The sequence below is a fragment of the Diadema antillarum genome, unplaced genomic scaffold, assembly GCF_040938485.1.
Source record: "Diadema antillarum isolate AM-2024a unplaced genomic scaffold, OU_Dant_1.0 seq00001044_RagTag, whole genome shotgun sequence".
In the NCBI taxonomy this organism is placed as follows: Eukaryota; Metazoa; Echinodermata; class Echinoidea; order Diadematoida; family Diadematidae; genus Diadema; species Diadema antillarum.
This window is the reverse complement of record NW_027271875.1, coordinates 287804-302865: the sequence shown is the minus strand read 5'-3', so window position 1 is coordinate 302865 and position 15062 is coordinate 287804. Positions and strand designations below refer to the sequence as shown.

General features: G+C 39.5%; 1 protein-coding gene across 1 annotated transcript in view; it reads left to right on the top strand.

The window, feature by feature from the left end:
• Window positions 1-1559: 1559 nt before the first annotated feature.
• Window positions 1560-15062, top strand: part of LOC139743065 (inositol 1,4,5-trisphosphate receptor-like) — a 60588-nt gene continuing 47085 nt past the window's right edge. The window contains exons 1-7 of the mRNA XM_071653573.1: window positions 1560-1750; window positions 2610-2861; window positions 3567-3723; window positions 4659-4806; window positions 11655-11854; window positions 12358-12834; window positions 13923-14111. Coding sequence (XP_071509674.1) covers window positions 1560-1750; window positions 2610-2861; window positions 3567-3723; window positions 4659-4806; window positions 11655-11854; window positions 12358-12834; window positions 13923-14111 — 1614 coding nt within the window. The remainder of the gene's footprint in view (window positions 1751-2609; window positions 2862-3566; window positions 3724-4658; window positions 4807-11654; window positions 11855-12357; window positions 12835-13922; window positions 14112-15062) is intronic.

Here is a 15062-nt window from a genome sequence, read left to right as displayed (position 1 = left end):
TTCATACTGACGTTTCTAAGCGCACTTTGCTACTCATACAAATAGATTAGAAAACACAATAACATTAACAAAATCAGCGTTAACAGTAACAAAAGAAGAAGAAAGAAAAGAAAAGAAAAGAAAAATACATGTGATACAATGGTACAATAATTGATAACTGTGTGCGCCTCCAGGAAAAAAAAAATTACAACTGATTAAACAGGTGAGTTTTAAGAAGAATTTTAAATGATTCGACAGATGAGGCATTCTGAATATACAGAGGGAGTTTATTCCAAAGAGTGGGAGCAATGGAAGAGAAGGCTCGGTCACCATAACGGGTTTTTGTACGTGGGCCATGAAGTAATTGGAGAGAGGAAGATGAACGGAGGGGTCTGGCAGAAGAGGAGGAGCAGAGAGAGACTAGGTTTTGAAGATATATGGGTGCAAGATTGCGTGTGATTTTGTACGTCAGAAGTAGGATCTTGAAAGTAATACGGGAATGGACTGGAAGCCAATGTAGTGAGCGGAGAACAGGAGATATATGGTCATGTCTCCTACTAAGGGAGACTAATCTAGCGGCTGAATTTTGGATACTTTGGAGAGGGGATATGTGAGAAAGAGGGAGGCCGGTAAGGAGGGAGTTGCAGTAGTCCAGATAGGAGGAGACGAAGGCATGGACGAGCCGCTCAGCTGATGATTGATCAAGCAGACGCCTGATCTTCCCTATTTTGAAAATACCCCATGATGCAGACTTACAAATGTTTGTGATATGGTGTTTAAGAGTTAAGTGTTTGTCCAAAGTAAAGCCAAGGTCTCTAACACAGTCAGAGACCTTAATAATCCCATCCCGAGTAGTTAGATCTGGTAGAGGAACTGTGCTCCTAAACTATGATGAGAAATGGATGAGTTCAGACTTGTCTTCGTTCAGACGGAGTCTGTTGGCAGTGGACCAGGCTTTGATGTCGTTGAGACATTCTCTCAGTGAATTAACAGCAGCAATCCTATCGCCAGGTGACATAGTTATGTAAATTTGAGTGTCGTCAGCATACATAGCGTAGTTGACTCCATGATGACAATTGATGATTCTGGTGAGTGGACCTGTATAGAGGAGAAAAAGAAGGGGGCCGGCAACGGATCCTTGCGGAACTCCGCAGCTGATAGGACTAGGACGTGAACAGGTCCCATTGATTATCACCCTCTGTGTGCGATCTTGAAGATATGACTTGATCCAATGGATGGCAGTGCCTGTGATGGAGTAGTCATTACTAAGTCGTTGTAGTAGCAACGTGTGGTCGAGCGTGTCAAACGCAGCCGAATAGTCAAGAAGAAGAAGAGCAGCCTCATTGCCCTTGTCGATAAATAATGTCGACAAATAATGCACAGGTTAAATTTCATGACATGAGTGGAGATGCAGCTCACTCTTGGGTATTCACAATGTTATGCAACATGTACTCCGCTGTGCCTGTGCATGTTTCACCATTGCAAGTACCCTCGAGTGTACTGCATATCTACAAAGCACTCTCACCTGTACATTATTTGCATATTTGATAAATGATATTTTCCCTTCCAGGCTGGTGATAATGGAGCAAGTGGTGGAGATTGAGGTGGAAGGGGAGGACGGGGTGCCGGGGGAACCAATGGTGAGCATCGAGGAAGAGGAGGAGGTCTTCCTCTTCTGGGACAAAGGCTCGAGGTCCAAGGGGGTACGGGAGCTGGCCATGTGTGCAGCCGAGGGGGTGAAGGAGGATGCTGACGTGCTCTACTATTACAGGTGTGTAAATCTTTTGCCTGTAGAGACAGGCAACTCCCATTGTAGCTTAGTCCTCGAAACTGGCAGTTTTCTTTTGTTATATCAAAATGCCATTATAGCTATTAAGTATGTAAAGATATATAGACAGTAATTTTGGCACCTGAATTTTCACTCATTGTCACAAGAATTTCGTTACTGGGTTCGTTATATCAAGAGTGCACTTAATGACAGATTTTGTCAATGCACCTGTTCTTCGAAGCACATCCTGCTGTGCTATCCCCACCCCCCCCCCCCTTCAAAAAAAAAAAAAAATCACATATGCTTGATTACTATCAGTAAAATAATTTATGTATGTCTTTAATTCACTTCTTTGATTTTCATACAGATCTTACCATTCCTAACGGCAAGTTCTTTCATAGTTTATGAGCTATGTGTCAAGCCTATACACTGTCTAAAACATTGGCTTTATATTCCATACAGAACTTTTGTATTGCCTGGAGGTACATGTACTTGCTATTTTAAACTCTTTGACTGAGTGGTTAGTTTGATTGCTTTGTTTTCATTGAATATCAAGGAAGAAAAGCTGTCAATCAGCAGAAAATGGTTATCTTGTAGAGGGGCTGTGAAAAAATGACATAAAAACCAAAACCAAGTAGAAGGGAAAACAAGCCAGAATGGCAGAAAATCAAGATGTGAACTAACAATGAATGCAAAATCAAATCTTCAACTCAAACCAAAAACTCATAGCTGTGAACAAATATCTAAAGAAGCACTTAACATAATCATTGAATACATAAGTAACGCCCAAAATGAAAAGACACAAAAGTATGAATGCAATTGTCGGTGCCAAATTTTCCTGCCTTCCTCTCCAACCCACCAGGTACCAACTGGATCTCTTCTCCCAGATGTGTCTTGACCGCCAGTACCTGGCCATCAACCAGATCTCCATCCAGCTGGACATCAACCTCATCCTGCGCTGCATGGCGGACGAGGCGCTGCCCTACGACCTGAGGGCGTCCTTCACCCGCCTCATGCTCCACATGCACGTGGATCGCGACCCCCAGGAACAGGTCACGCCCGTCAAGTATGCCCGCCTCTGGTCCGAGATCCCCACCCACATCACCATCTTAGAGTGAGTAGAAAATTTCCTCTCCTGCCGGACAGAAGGGCCCTCGTGTGAAATTTCACCCCAAAATCAAATCATTGCTGGGGCGATAAGATCTCATATCTACAAAATGTCAAATGTTCAGGAGAGCAAAAAAACATGACAGCCAAATCACTGTATCAAATGGGATAGCCTTCCCTTTGACATGCTGTGGTGGCTTCGTTTTTGGGGTAAGACAGCTAAGATTTGGACAGGACATCACTTAACTGATTATCTGACCATTAATCCAACAAAAAAGTCATTTCCACCAAAACTTGAGATACGTAATTTTCCAAGATTTTTCCTTTTCTGAAGATTTGAGGTACATGATTTTCCAGGATTTTTCCTGTTAAGATTAGCTTGAGTTTTTTTTAATAATCATCATGGTATATTAAAAGTAACCTTGCATTTAAGCATTTATACTTCATGCTTATATGATTATCTTTACAAAACTCACCTACATTTTGTGGGATTTTTTGTAGAATACATGTTTTTGAATGTCACATTCTGACTTTTAAATCCTATGACCAAAACGAAATTTTTCCTTTCCTTTCAGCATTTTCTTTCAGCTTTCTTTTTATTTCACTCAAATGAAGTTATGAGTCAATATTTCATGGATGTTGTGAAGTTTATTCGTCTTATTGTTGAGTGTGTCTGATTGCTTAAAAAATTGAAATTTCTGTTGTCTTCCAGCTATGACTCTCACAATAATGTCGGCAACACCCAAGCTAAAGAGGACGTCAGGCCAAAGTTCTCTGACACCATCAAGTTTGTGGAGAACTACCTCTGCAACGTCGTGTCTGCAACATGGTCATTTGCAAACAGCGAGCAGAATAAACTCACTTTTGAGGTTAGTTAGTCTTGGATGGAGTTATGATTACTGTGCATTATTCTCAGTTGACTTCAATTTTTTTTTGTGTGTGTAAGGTTTATGCAATATCTGAACAGTGCAAGGAAGGATTGCATACGAAAAGAAATCGTACTTGTTTTTAGGTTTTTGTAAATTCTCTGCTTTTTGGTGCATACACTTTTTCATGGCTATATTAAAGGGTGTGTACAGTTCTGGTCGAGGTGAGGATTTAGCTTTTAACATTTTGCGAGGTATTCAGAAACCACTCTATGAGATGTCAAAGAGCATGCAGTTCTAAGGGGTATCAAAAGTTTATTTGATGAAAATCGATTTTGAGATGGCTGAGATATCCAAAAACAAGGTGAAACAAAGAGATCCTAATAAAGTTGTGGCATGTCGCTTTTTATCATTAGCACTTTTTTGGATATCTCAGCCATCTGAAAACCAATTTTCATCAAATAAACGTTTACCTGAATCCTTCTTAAAATTACATGCTATTTCATATTTCATAAGAGGCTTTTCATTATCTCACTGAGGAATGTTCAAAACATGAATCCCCACCTCAATCAGTACTGTACAGTCCCTTTCAGGATGTATAGTGGAACATTTTCAAAGTGGCTTAATGAGGTTTCATTACATTGGTGGTGGATATACTGTTCCTATAGATTGCTATTTTCCTTCCAAGCAATTTACCAAGATTATGAATATGGTTACGGTTACGGTTATGATTAGGATTATTAATATGATGATGATGATAATGATTACCATTTTATAGTATTTCCATTACTTTCATTACTGTGACTAGGTGATAATGTGCAGATTATGATTTTTAACTCCAGCAGTAATTTTGCTTGTAGACTTCTTTTGATTTTTTTTTTTTTTTGGATTTATTCACATTCTACTTTTTGCCTTCTTTCTTGTAACTTGTTCACTAGGTGGTGAATCTGGCCAAAAACCTGATCTACTTTGGGTTCTACAGCTTCAGCGAGCTCCTTAGACTAACCAAGACCCTCTTGTCCATCCTGGACTGCACACCAGCGTCCGGCCTGGCCCTCGGGAAGCTTGACCCCACCCGCGAGATAGGTGAGTCCGCATTCCGAGGTCAGGGGTCTTGCCGTTTGCCATTTGTAAATGTGCGTTTGTGTGTGCGTCTGTGTGTGTGGGACTGTGACTGTGTGTGAGTTTTTTGTGTGTTACCATTGCACTCTCAAAATTATGTTATCAATAATACAAAGCATTGAGGATGCACTATCATAATCCCAAGAAAGGGCAGAGTGAGGGGATGCATGAAAATAAACATCATTTTGGGATGTACAGTCTGATCTCGGTATTATGTAACCATAATAATAAGGTCTTATTTGTCCAGGCCATCACTTTTTTGATCTCTTTATTATCCAGACATTGACTGCCACATGATTGTCTTTGTGTTTTGGGTGCGAAAATTTATCGGAAGTGCAAAAGAATGATTCTCTTTCATATAGGAGAACATGAAATATCCAGGACATTAATGATGATCACTAAAGATATGATGTACATTTATACCAACCAAAGTATCATTGCCAGAAGGAGCAAAGGCCAGGAGAAAGGTGCATTTCCACCAATACCTTATTCCATTTCGTTCCCACATTATAAGCTTGCATGATATTGTGTAAATCAGTATGACTAATAGTAAATTAACGATGCCCTATGTAGAGTATAGGCCAAACCCAGCTTGCTTAAAAGTATCATGCTCGAGTATTATCTCACTTTTAACCCGTTGCTTCCTAGATTATTCGAATTCCCATTGCTTCAAAACAGGGGGCACCCGGTTCCCGTAGACAACGGGCTAATATCTGGCCCTATCACTCATTCGGATGGTGTTGGTCCCAACATGGTCAGATAACCAAAACTGGACTGTCTAGACCATTTTAGGCTGGTATATACTTCCGTAGTCCTATCTACTACCAGTGATGATTACCTGCCGTCTACGATTAACTCATGCCCCCCCCCCCCTTTCTTCTCTCTCTTTTCTTGATGAGTGAATATTAAAAGCGGCTTGTAGTTTCCCCGCCAGTGAATTCTATTCTTACTACGTTTGTTTCATAGTGATCTGGCAGATAGTGCAATTGTATGATTGAATAACCAGTGATAGTTGAAGGGACTTGATTATGTGTGCTGATGCATTAAAGGGAAATAACTACAAATGCATGGCAGGTATTGCATAATTCTTCATGTCAGCAAAATCTAGACAGATATTCAAAATTCATCTACGCCTTGATTTTGTGTGGAGGTACAGCTTGTGTACATGTAGTAATTGATATACACATAATAGACAGTATCTGTTACTTTTATATTTTCTGAAGAGGAAAATAAATCTGTCAGTACGCGTAGATGTAGAATTCATCAAGTACAGTCCATCATACATTGTTTATGTGCACAACCTTCCAGTGTAGCTAGACTTATGATTTTCAATTAGGCAAATTTCCAAGCTGTGGTCATCTATCCCCAAAGCATCCTAGATTTTTGTGTGAGACAGAGCAACTTACTCCAACAGCCTGTTTGACCTATGATTTACCATAAAGCTCAGTTCTCTATCTAAATATGTGTGCTTCTTTTACATGTCAGTACATTGTAGCCAATCAGTAAACTCAGTCCAAAATCGCACACAACTACGTAGTTCTGTTGCAGCAAGCACCGTTACCTATGAAAATTGCCTTCCTGTTCTTTCTTTTACGTATTTGTCAACTGAGTACTTGTTTTAGTCTATTTGAAATACAGGTGTTGTTCATCTTCTAAAAAACCTGTTCATTTCACAAAATGTACATGTATTATTTATGCTCTCAAAGTATAGAATGCACTACCCCTGTCAATTGTTGAATCTTCCACAGTTACGATGTAGCTCATTTAAATTTCAAATGTACTTGATGTTCTGTAAATTGTCATAGATTGGTAACTCCATATTGTATTTGTTAATATTCAGTCATGTTCTTTTTGTATGATTTTAAGTTAATATTAATTCAAATGTAATTCTATGTATTAAAATAACTGCCTTTTTGTAAGATGCTTTGATAGCATCTAGTGAATATACCAATTATCATTAAATTACTATTACTGATGTTGCAATATAGAAACTAATCAGATGTGGCAAATAAAAAAGAAAAAAAAAGAAGAAAAGAAACATTGATACATGTACAGTGTACTCCCGATATAACAAAACACAGTTATGATGAAATTCTCATCGAAAGGAAGTAGAAATTCGGGTCCCAAAATTACAATCTGTACATTTAACTGTACTTTACTGTTCAGCTATAACAAATTTCGATATAATGAAAGAAAACGGCCATTTCCAAGGATTTTGTTACGTGGCTATATACTTTTAACAAACAATCTAAAAGGGAAAAAAAATGAAATGAAGTTCATCAAAAGTACATGAATTTGTATTTGGGGAATGTAGTTAACAATTAAATTATTTCTTAACCCAGAGAGGTACACTGTATTCTGATATCCAAATTTTAGCTCACTTGCCAAGGCGACAGATTATTGTTGAATAAACAGTGAGATATACATGTGGTGTATGAGGATGGTATTACTTTCTTGATACAAATATCACCAACTATTTCTTGTCCTTTCTTTTTTGTTAGTTTTTTAATATTTTTTTAAAGATAATTAGGTCTGTCTTTTAACGATAAGTTTATTACTTATGTATAGGGTCTTACAATTGAAAAGAAGAACAAAAATTGATAAGTTTGTAAAGTGATGGATTTTTTTTTCTGTGTTATATAAACCACCCCCCTGGCACACATTATATTTTAGATACATGTACATGTATGTTTTTCATGCATTGGATATGTTGTCAGTTTTTGTTCTAATACTTATGAACCCATCATGCATTGGCACTAATGAGTTTAAAGCTGTCAGTGTTCATCTTCAGTAATTATATTTAACATTTTCTGTTTGTCATTTGTGTAAATGTAGTTATTTAGAAATGATATATAAATGTTCATCAACATTTATAGTGTAGCTCACATGTTATGTACATTGTACAAAACTGTAGGTACCATGTATATGTTTGTAATGATGTCTTTTATAGCTAGAAATGTAGTGTCAAGTGTATGGGCTTTGTTCAGACGTATTCTCGGTCAAGTTCATCTCAACTTACATGTTGGCTATTTCTCTCTGTTCTATTATGCATATTACCCATAATGCTTTGCCTAATCGCTTGACTCAGAGCCGCCTAAGGAAGGTATGGATAAGTGTGGAAAATACCTGTTTGCGTGTTCGTGTGTATTTTCACCAGCATTCATCGCATAAAATGCCTCCTACTCCTTTGCTAGCTGCAGACATGCAGCACTTGTGTGAGCTTGCCGTAGAATTCCTTGATCCTGCAGACGACTGCATGAAAATGAGTCCATTCTTTTCTCCCCGCTCGCCCAAGGAGAAACATTGTTTTTTTAAGATAAAAAAACAAGAACAGTGACAGATTGATGAGGAAAATGCTCGCATGGCTTTCCATAGACAGTGTGCATGTCGTATTAAACCATGCCATCTCATGTTTCATTCTGTACAAAGTGTGCGTCTGTGTAGTTTTACGAGCCAGTGCGGTTCCTTGTAGATTGAAGAGGAAAATAGAATTGCTATATCATGCTTACCAGATCTTTCTTCCCAGTTCTCTTTATGTGTTGTCTGCCATGCTGTGTAAAATGTCTTTTTTTTTAATTGCAAATTTGCACGGCTGCTGGTTTCTTTTCCTTTGACGTTTTCATTCCTGCAGTATTTTATGTTTTCTCGATGCTGTTATATATTTCATGGTTCATAAAAAGGCAGCCTAAAATGACTTATGTGCTGCAACGTTTCATTATAATGAAATACTGTTATTGATGTATACAGTCCTTGATATATGTTCTGACTGTATCATGTAACATTAAATGATGATATTTTGAAATGAGCTACTTTATAAACTCTTAAGCTTTAATAGTGCAGTTTTTCTTTTTTCAAGTTGGTGCTATTAGCTTATATCTACTATTTTATCATATATTTAGGGAGTCTAATTTTTTTGTGCGAATTGGGAGCTCCTGACAATTTTGCGAGTGGTGAAATTCATGATTGTGGAGTACAGTAATGAATAGAGCTAGATGTACAAGTCATGTCCACATTGCATTCATGTCGGGGTCAGAGTTGATATTTTTGTGTTGTTAAATTCCCAAATAGCACCCCACTTGCAAAATTCACAACAATTAAACTTCACCAAATATATGCTGACAAGCGATGACACACATTCACCAAAGCTTATAGCCCGTTGAGGACAGACTGATTTTGCTACAGCACGCATTTCCCATAGACACCTGCCCGAGTTTATATTCCTTTTTAACCATAGCAGGAATGGGGGTGGGGAGTTGACAGAGACTCCAACTCTCCCGCTTTTGACGGGAGATCTCCCGCCGAAAGCCCATTTTTGCAAATTCTCCCGTTCTCCCGCTTGAAATTTGATTTCTCCCGCCCTGGCTCTGTGTCTCCCATTGGAAAGGATTTCTTACTTATTGCCATATTGTATGTTGAAAAATAAGCCTTAGATAGCACGAGAACCCTATACTAGACCCCGGCCGCAAGGAATTTCACGCTTTGCGCACATCAACTTGGTCTCCCGTTTGCTAGGGGTTTCAGGCGGGAGAATCTCCAGATCAGAAGGTGCTTGGGGTTGGAGTCTCTGGGTTGAGCGAGTTTTTCTTATCATGTTGTAGCCAAAAACCATGCTTTATGTAAAGTTTACTACGGTAGCTTGGATATGAGACGGGAGTCATGACACTTTTTACATGGCCAGGATGTGTGCTGCTGTTTTGATCTACAATGCCTTTTAGGAAATACTCAAAGAAGGAATCATAAACATTGATATAGAATGTCACAAAGGAGTCCTAATCTAGATAGTATATTGTACATGTACTGCATGGTACTTTATGAACCGCAGCAATGGTAGTTATGCTGTACATTCGCACACAAAATCACGATCTCACGATCTCACTTTAGCTTACATGTGTACATCTGAATTCTCAGGGTACTGTAATACTGTCTATCTTTATCTATTTCTATTTAGGCTTTTACAGACCTCACTCGGTGTTAATATCAATTTTTTTTTGTTTTAATCTGTGTATCAGTGCTGCTAGTTGTACATTGTACCTGTTTGTTGAGTAGCATAATTCTGGCAGTAATGTGTATCAAGAAGTCATACTACATGCACAAAGATGACAAGCATATTTCTAGAATACCATAAATTGTCAAAAAACAAAATTGAAGCAATATTTCTTTATTTATCAGCAACCATTACACATTAGCAGTCATGGAACTCATCCATCTTTGCTGGTAATCCACCAAGAAGTGAACTGAGATTGTCAAGATACAGCTCTCTAGTTTCTATTTCAAGTGAATTTTCCAAAGAAATGGCAATGAGATCGAAGGAGGAAATTGTTCTTGTGAGTTTCCAAAGAGCTTTTCTACCAGCAGTAGTAGTTACAAGTGGTGGTCTAGCTCTTCTTAGACCTAACCCATCTCATATTACCACTATGAATTCCAGCTGACAGACAAGGCTCTTAGCCATTGTCAGAGTGTATGAGAAACTTGAGACCAAAGAGCGTTCTCTCATTTTTCTCAGGAGTGGAAACAGCCGACCCATGTCATGAAAGCATGCCATTCCATCTGAAAAGGGTAGTCACCATTACAGGAGCTAGTATGCGGAATTTAAGACCGAAGAGTGTTACCGGTACTCACTTTTCTCAGAAATGGATACAGCCAACCCATGTCATGCATGCATGCATTATTCCATCTGAAAAGGGTAGTAGCCATTATGCGAATATGCATTTGGAATTTGAGACAGCAGAATGTTCTCATCATTTCCTCAAGGAGTACTAAATATGATGTTGAAATTTCCACCATATCTGAACATGTGCTTCATCTTCTTGAGAGCTCATGTCATGAACATTTCATTTTTCAGGAAAATGTCACATCTCCGGTCATGTCTTCTTTCTTACTACATTTCTGGCCACAAGTTCCATCGTTACCGGCTTCATCGAGTCCATGTTTTTCCCTCAACTTCCATGCAACAAATTGGGAAAAGGGAAATTATGTCAATTTGCCCAATATTTTTGCACAGTATCCTGATTACACATAATTGCAATGGTAGTATGCAATGCAAGTTCTGTGTCTGAAATATTCACCAGGAGTGTCACACTCCTGACACAATGCTTGCTACTACAGTGTAGTAGGCCTACTGATCAGTTGGATTTTTACTAAATTTCATTCTGTATATTTTGAGTAAATGGTATGAACTCGGTAAGTTTTAACACATAAAGAGCTAAACCCATCTTGCACAGGATTATGAATGCAAAACACTAGTGAAAATGTTTTAATGCATTACTTAAAGGGATCGTTTAGTTTTGGTTGAGACCTAATTTCAGGTTTCTAACATTTTTTGATGAGATAATAAGAAACCTTTTATGAAATATGAAAGAGCATGTAATTCCATGAGGAATTCAATGTTTATTTGATGAAAATTGGTTTTGAAATGGCTGAGATATCCAAAACAGAGTGATTCTAATAAGTGTGGGTCCCACACTTTATTATGATTGCTTTGTTTTACTTTGTTTTTGGATGTTTCAGTCATTCCAAAACCAATTTTCATCAACTAAACTTCGAATTCCTCTTAAAATGGTATGTTCTGTACTATTTCATAAGTGTTTTCTTGGTATCTCGCACAAAGTTAAAAGCCCAATTCTCATCTCCCCCAATACTGTACCATCCCTTTAAATTAGTAATATCATGCTCTTTTATTTTTTTTCTTCCTCTTTGTCTATTGTCTGGATGCGTGCGTGTATTTTCATGTATGTATCTCTGTGTGTACTATAACTCTGTTTCTATCTGTCTGTCTGTCTATCTGCCTGTCTCTGTATGCGCTGTGGTACCAGGGAAGGGAGGGGTGTTGCGGTCGATCCACGGCGTTGGGGCGGTGATGACAAACATGGTGCTAGGGAGCGGCCTGCCGTCCCCGGGACTGGCCAGTCCCGGCAGCCCCTCCCCGTCCAGCAAGAGCCCACGGCTGGACCCCAACAACAAAGAGGATGAACGTGTGATGGAGACCAAGCTCAAGATCATACAGATCCTGCAAGTATGTGCAGAAATTTGTTTGATTGTCGATCAGAGATGGTCAGAAGTTGTCATACAGGTTCTCAAGGGTGAAACTTCGTTCTTATATGTAGAAGTGTTTTTTTCATTTTGCTAAATTTGTTTTTCCTTTTCCTTTTTTCAATGAGAAAGGGAGATAATGATTCCAAGCTGTAAAGAGGTGCATTATATGACATACATGTACATCTACTGATAGATACAGTGTAGAGAAAGGGATGAACTTTACTATCAAGATTATACAATGAATGACTACTAGATTTATGCATGTACAAGGCATGTGATGCTGATATTTTGTATGTACAGTATATTTTGTTTGGTGCTGTCAAACTTTTTGCTACATACACGTGTACTCTTTGTTACAGAGCTGTAGATAACAGGAGCAAAATTTCAGAATCATTTTTCACTATGTACATGTACATGTTGTAGGAAAGTCATGTAGTTGTGGATGTTATGTGATGTACGTAATATGTTGTTAATTTTATGCAGTTCATCTTGAACGTGCGTCTGGATTACCGCATCTCCTGCCTACTCTCCATCTTCAAACGGGACTTCGACGAAACCAAAGACTTGAACGAGCAGCAGCAGCAGCAGCAGCAACAAGAGCAGGGCCAGCAGAGCGAGGGTCCCAGCCAGAACGGCTCGGTGGAGAACCCCCCGCCTCCGGCCCCACCTCCCCTCATCGGCAACAACAACAACACCACTCCGGGGGCAACGGGAGGCGGCGGGACCAGCCCGGACGGCTCTGGCATCAACCTGGAGGCCATCGGGGACCAGGCGGAGGGCATCTTTGAGGGGCAGATGGATGGAGCCGACCTGGATCTGGACGGTCAGGGCGGGAGGACGTTCCTTCGGGTGCTCCTGCACCTGACCATGCACGACTACCCACCCCTGGTGTCTGGCGCACTCCAACTCCTCTTTAGGCACTTCAGCCAGAGACAGGAAGTCCTCCAGGCATTCAAACAGGTGAGAAAGGGATTCCCCCTTAAAGAAGAAAAAAAAAAGATTGAAGAACGAAGAAAAATGGGAGAAAAAAAATAGAGGAACTAGAAGAAATGATGGCAGAAGGGAGGAAGGAGAACAGGGAGGAGAGGAGAGGAAGAAAGAAATGGATGGATGAGGAGATGAAGGAGAGGAGAGGAGGGGAAGATTGAATGAGATGGAAGAGATGACAGAGGAGGATGGAAAGAGTGAAAGGGATGGAGGAGGAGATTAGCAAGAGGAGATGAGAGGAAGAAGAAAAGGGATGAATGATGAATGAGGAGAGGAGAAAAGGGAAAGGGAGAGAGGAGGATAGGAGAGAGGCGGAGAGGAGAAGAGAGGGATAGGCATGAAGGATGGAGGAGGAGAGGAAAAAGTAAAGGATGGAGGAGATGAGAGAAGGAAGGAGGAGGAGATGAGAAATGAGAGGAGATGTAGAGGACAGGAAGAAATAAAGGGATGGAGGAGATAAGAGAGGAGGAGAGGAGATGAAGATTGATTGGAAGGTAGGAGGAGATGAGAGAGGAAGATAGGAGAGGAGAGGGAAAGGGATGAAGGATGGAGGAGGAGAGACAGAAGGAAAGCATGGAGGAGATGAGTGAGGAGGAGGGAAAGAGTGAGAAGGATTGAGGAGATGAGAGAGGAGGATAGGAGAGGAGAGGGAAAGGGATGGAGGATGAGGAGGAGATGAGAGAACGAAGGAAAGGATGGAGGAGGAGATGGGAGAGGAGGGTGAGGATGTGAAAGAGGGATGAAGAGGGAGTTGGGAGGATTAGGAGTCTCTTCATCTTGGCTTCTTGTGGTAGTTGTGACTGGAGGAGGTTTTCATACTCTCCAAGTATGCATTATTCAGAGCAGCTCATGTTGATCCTAGAATCATCAAAGATAGGAGAAACAAATATTTGCAAATGGTATTACAAAAATCAAAACAGATTTTGCTGAAAGCTTTTCTGAGATCAAAATGGTCTTTGCGCATTCATGATACCTGATTTAAAAGGGTTCAGTAAGAAATGTTTGAACTTCATCTTCTCTTTTTTTTTCTTATTATTCTCACTGCCGTCTCCGTTGAGTAGGTGCAATTGCTGGTAACTAAGAGTGACAGGGAGAACTACAAGCAGATAAAGGCAGACCTTGATGAACTGAGGCTCCTCGTGGAGAAGTCGGAGCTCTGGGTCTACAAGAGCAAGCTGGACAGGAGCAGAAAGAAGAAGGACGATGACGATGACGACAAACCCAAAAAGAAATCCAAAGGGGCTAAGATGGTAGGTCTGCAAAACTAAAATGACATTGTTTCATTGACACTAGATCTTCTTGAATATGGGTATAAGGCATCTTCTTTACAGCAATCCTCCAATGCTGTGGAGCAGTATTTTACACTGTATATCACTGAGTGGTGAATGTGTGGGACCATTGCAAATTTGAGCAAATATTACATAAGTCTTGGCAGGCTTCATAAACAGTTGCAATACAACTTTTAAACAGTTGCAGTCAAATTCACATTTTTTTTTGTGTGTGGATCTTAGCCAATAGGACTTCTTGCGTCACACACATTTTTGTATAATTTATGTTTATTTTTGCTTCTTCCCTCTCGAAAAGTGTTCCAACTTCAAATGTTGGCAAGTATGCATTTAAATGACCATAACTTTCTTTTTTGTCTTCTATTACTCTGCATCTATTTGGACTGTTTTCATGCGTTTTATGATTTCATTGAATCTCATTCTGCGCAGTACATTTTCCTTTTTAAATAAAAATTAAGCAATAGGTGCTTGTATTTCTTGATTATTAGAGATTTAACAAAGTCAACTATATTTTCGTAATGATTAATGTCTTTGATATCAAATTAATTCATTTACAGTCTGTTCTACAAATGTGTTTGTAGATAAATAGAATGATTGTTAGTGTGCATCAGAGTACCATTTTTATTAAAGAGAGTGTTACTGTAATTTTGTATCAAATATCAAATAAAAAACAACAACAAAAGAGAGAGGAGGTCTACGATGATTACGATGCGGTGAGTTTGATAACACGCTTCCTTCGCATGTTGCGCAGTGCGACTTTAATCCTGTAAAATCTAGTCACATGGTGTGTGTGGTAAAGCTTCCGTGTTGTCCTGGTGAAGTTAAAAAAAAAAAAGGTGATATGGCCCATCCTCCAGAAGCATGCCCGTCCACTTGCATGACTGCCCAAATAGAGATTAAAATGACAAATTACAA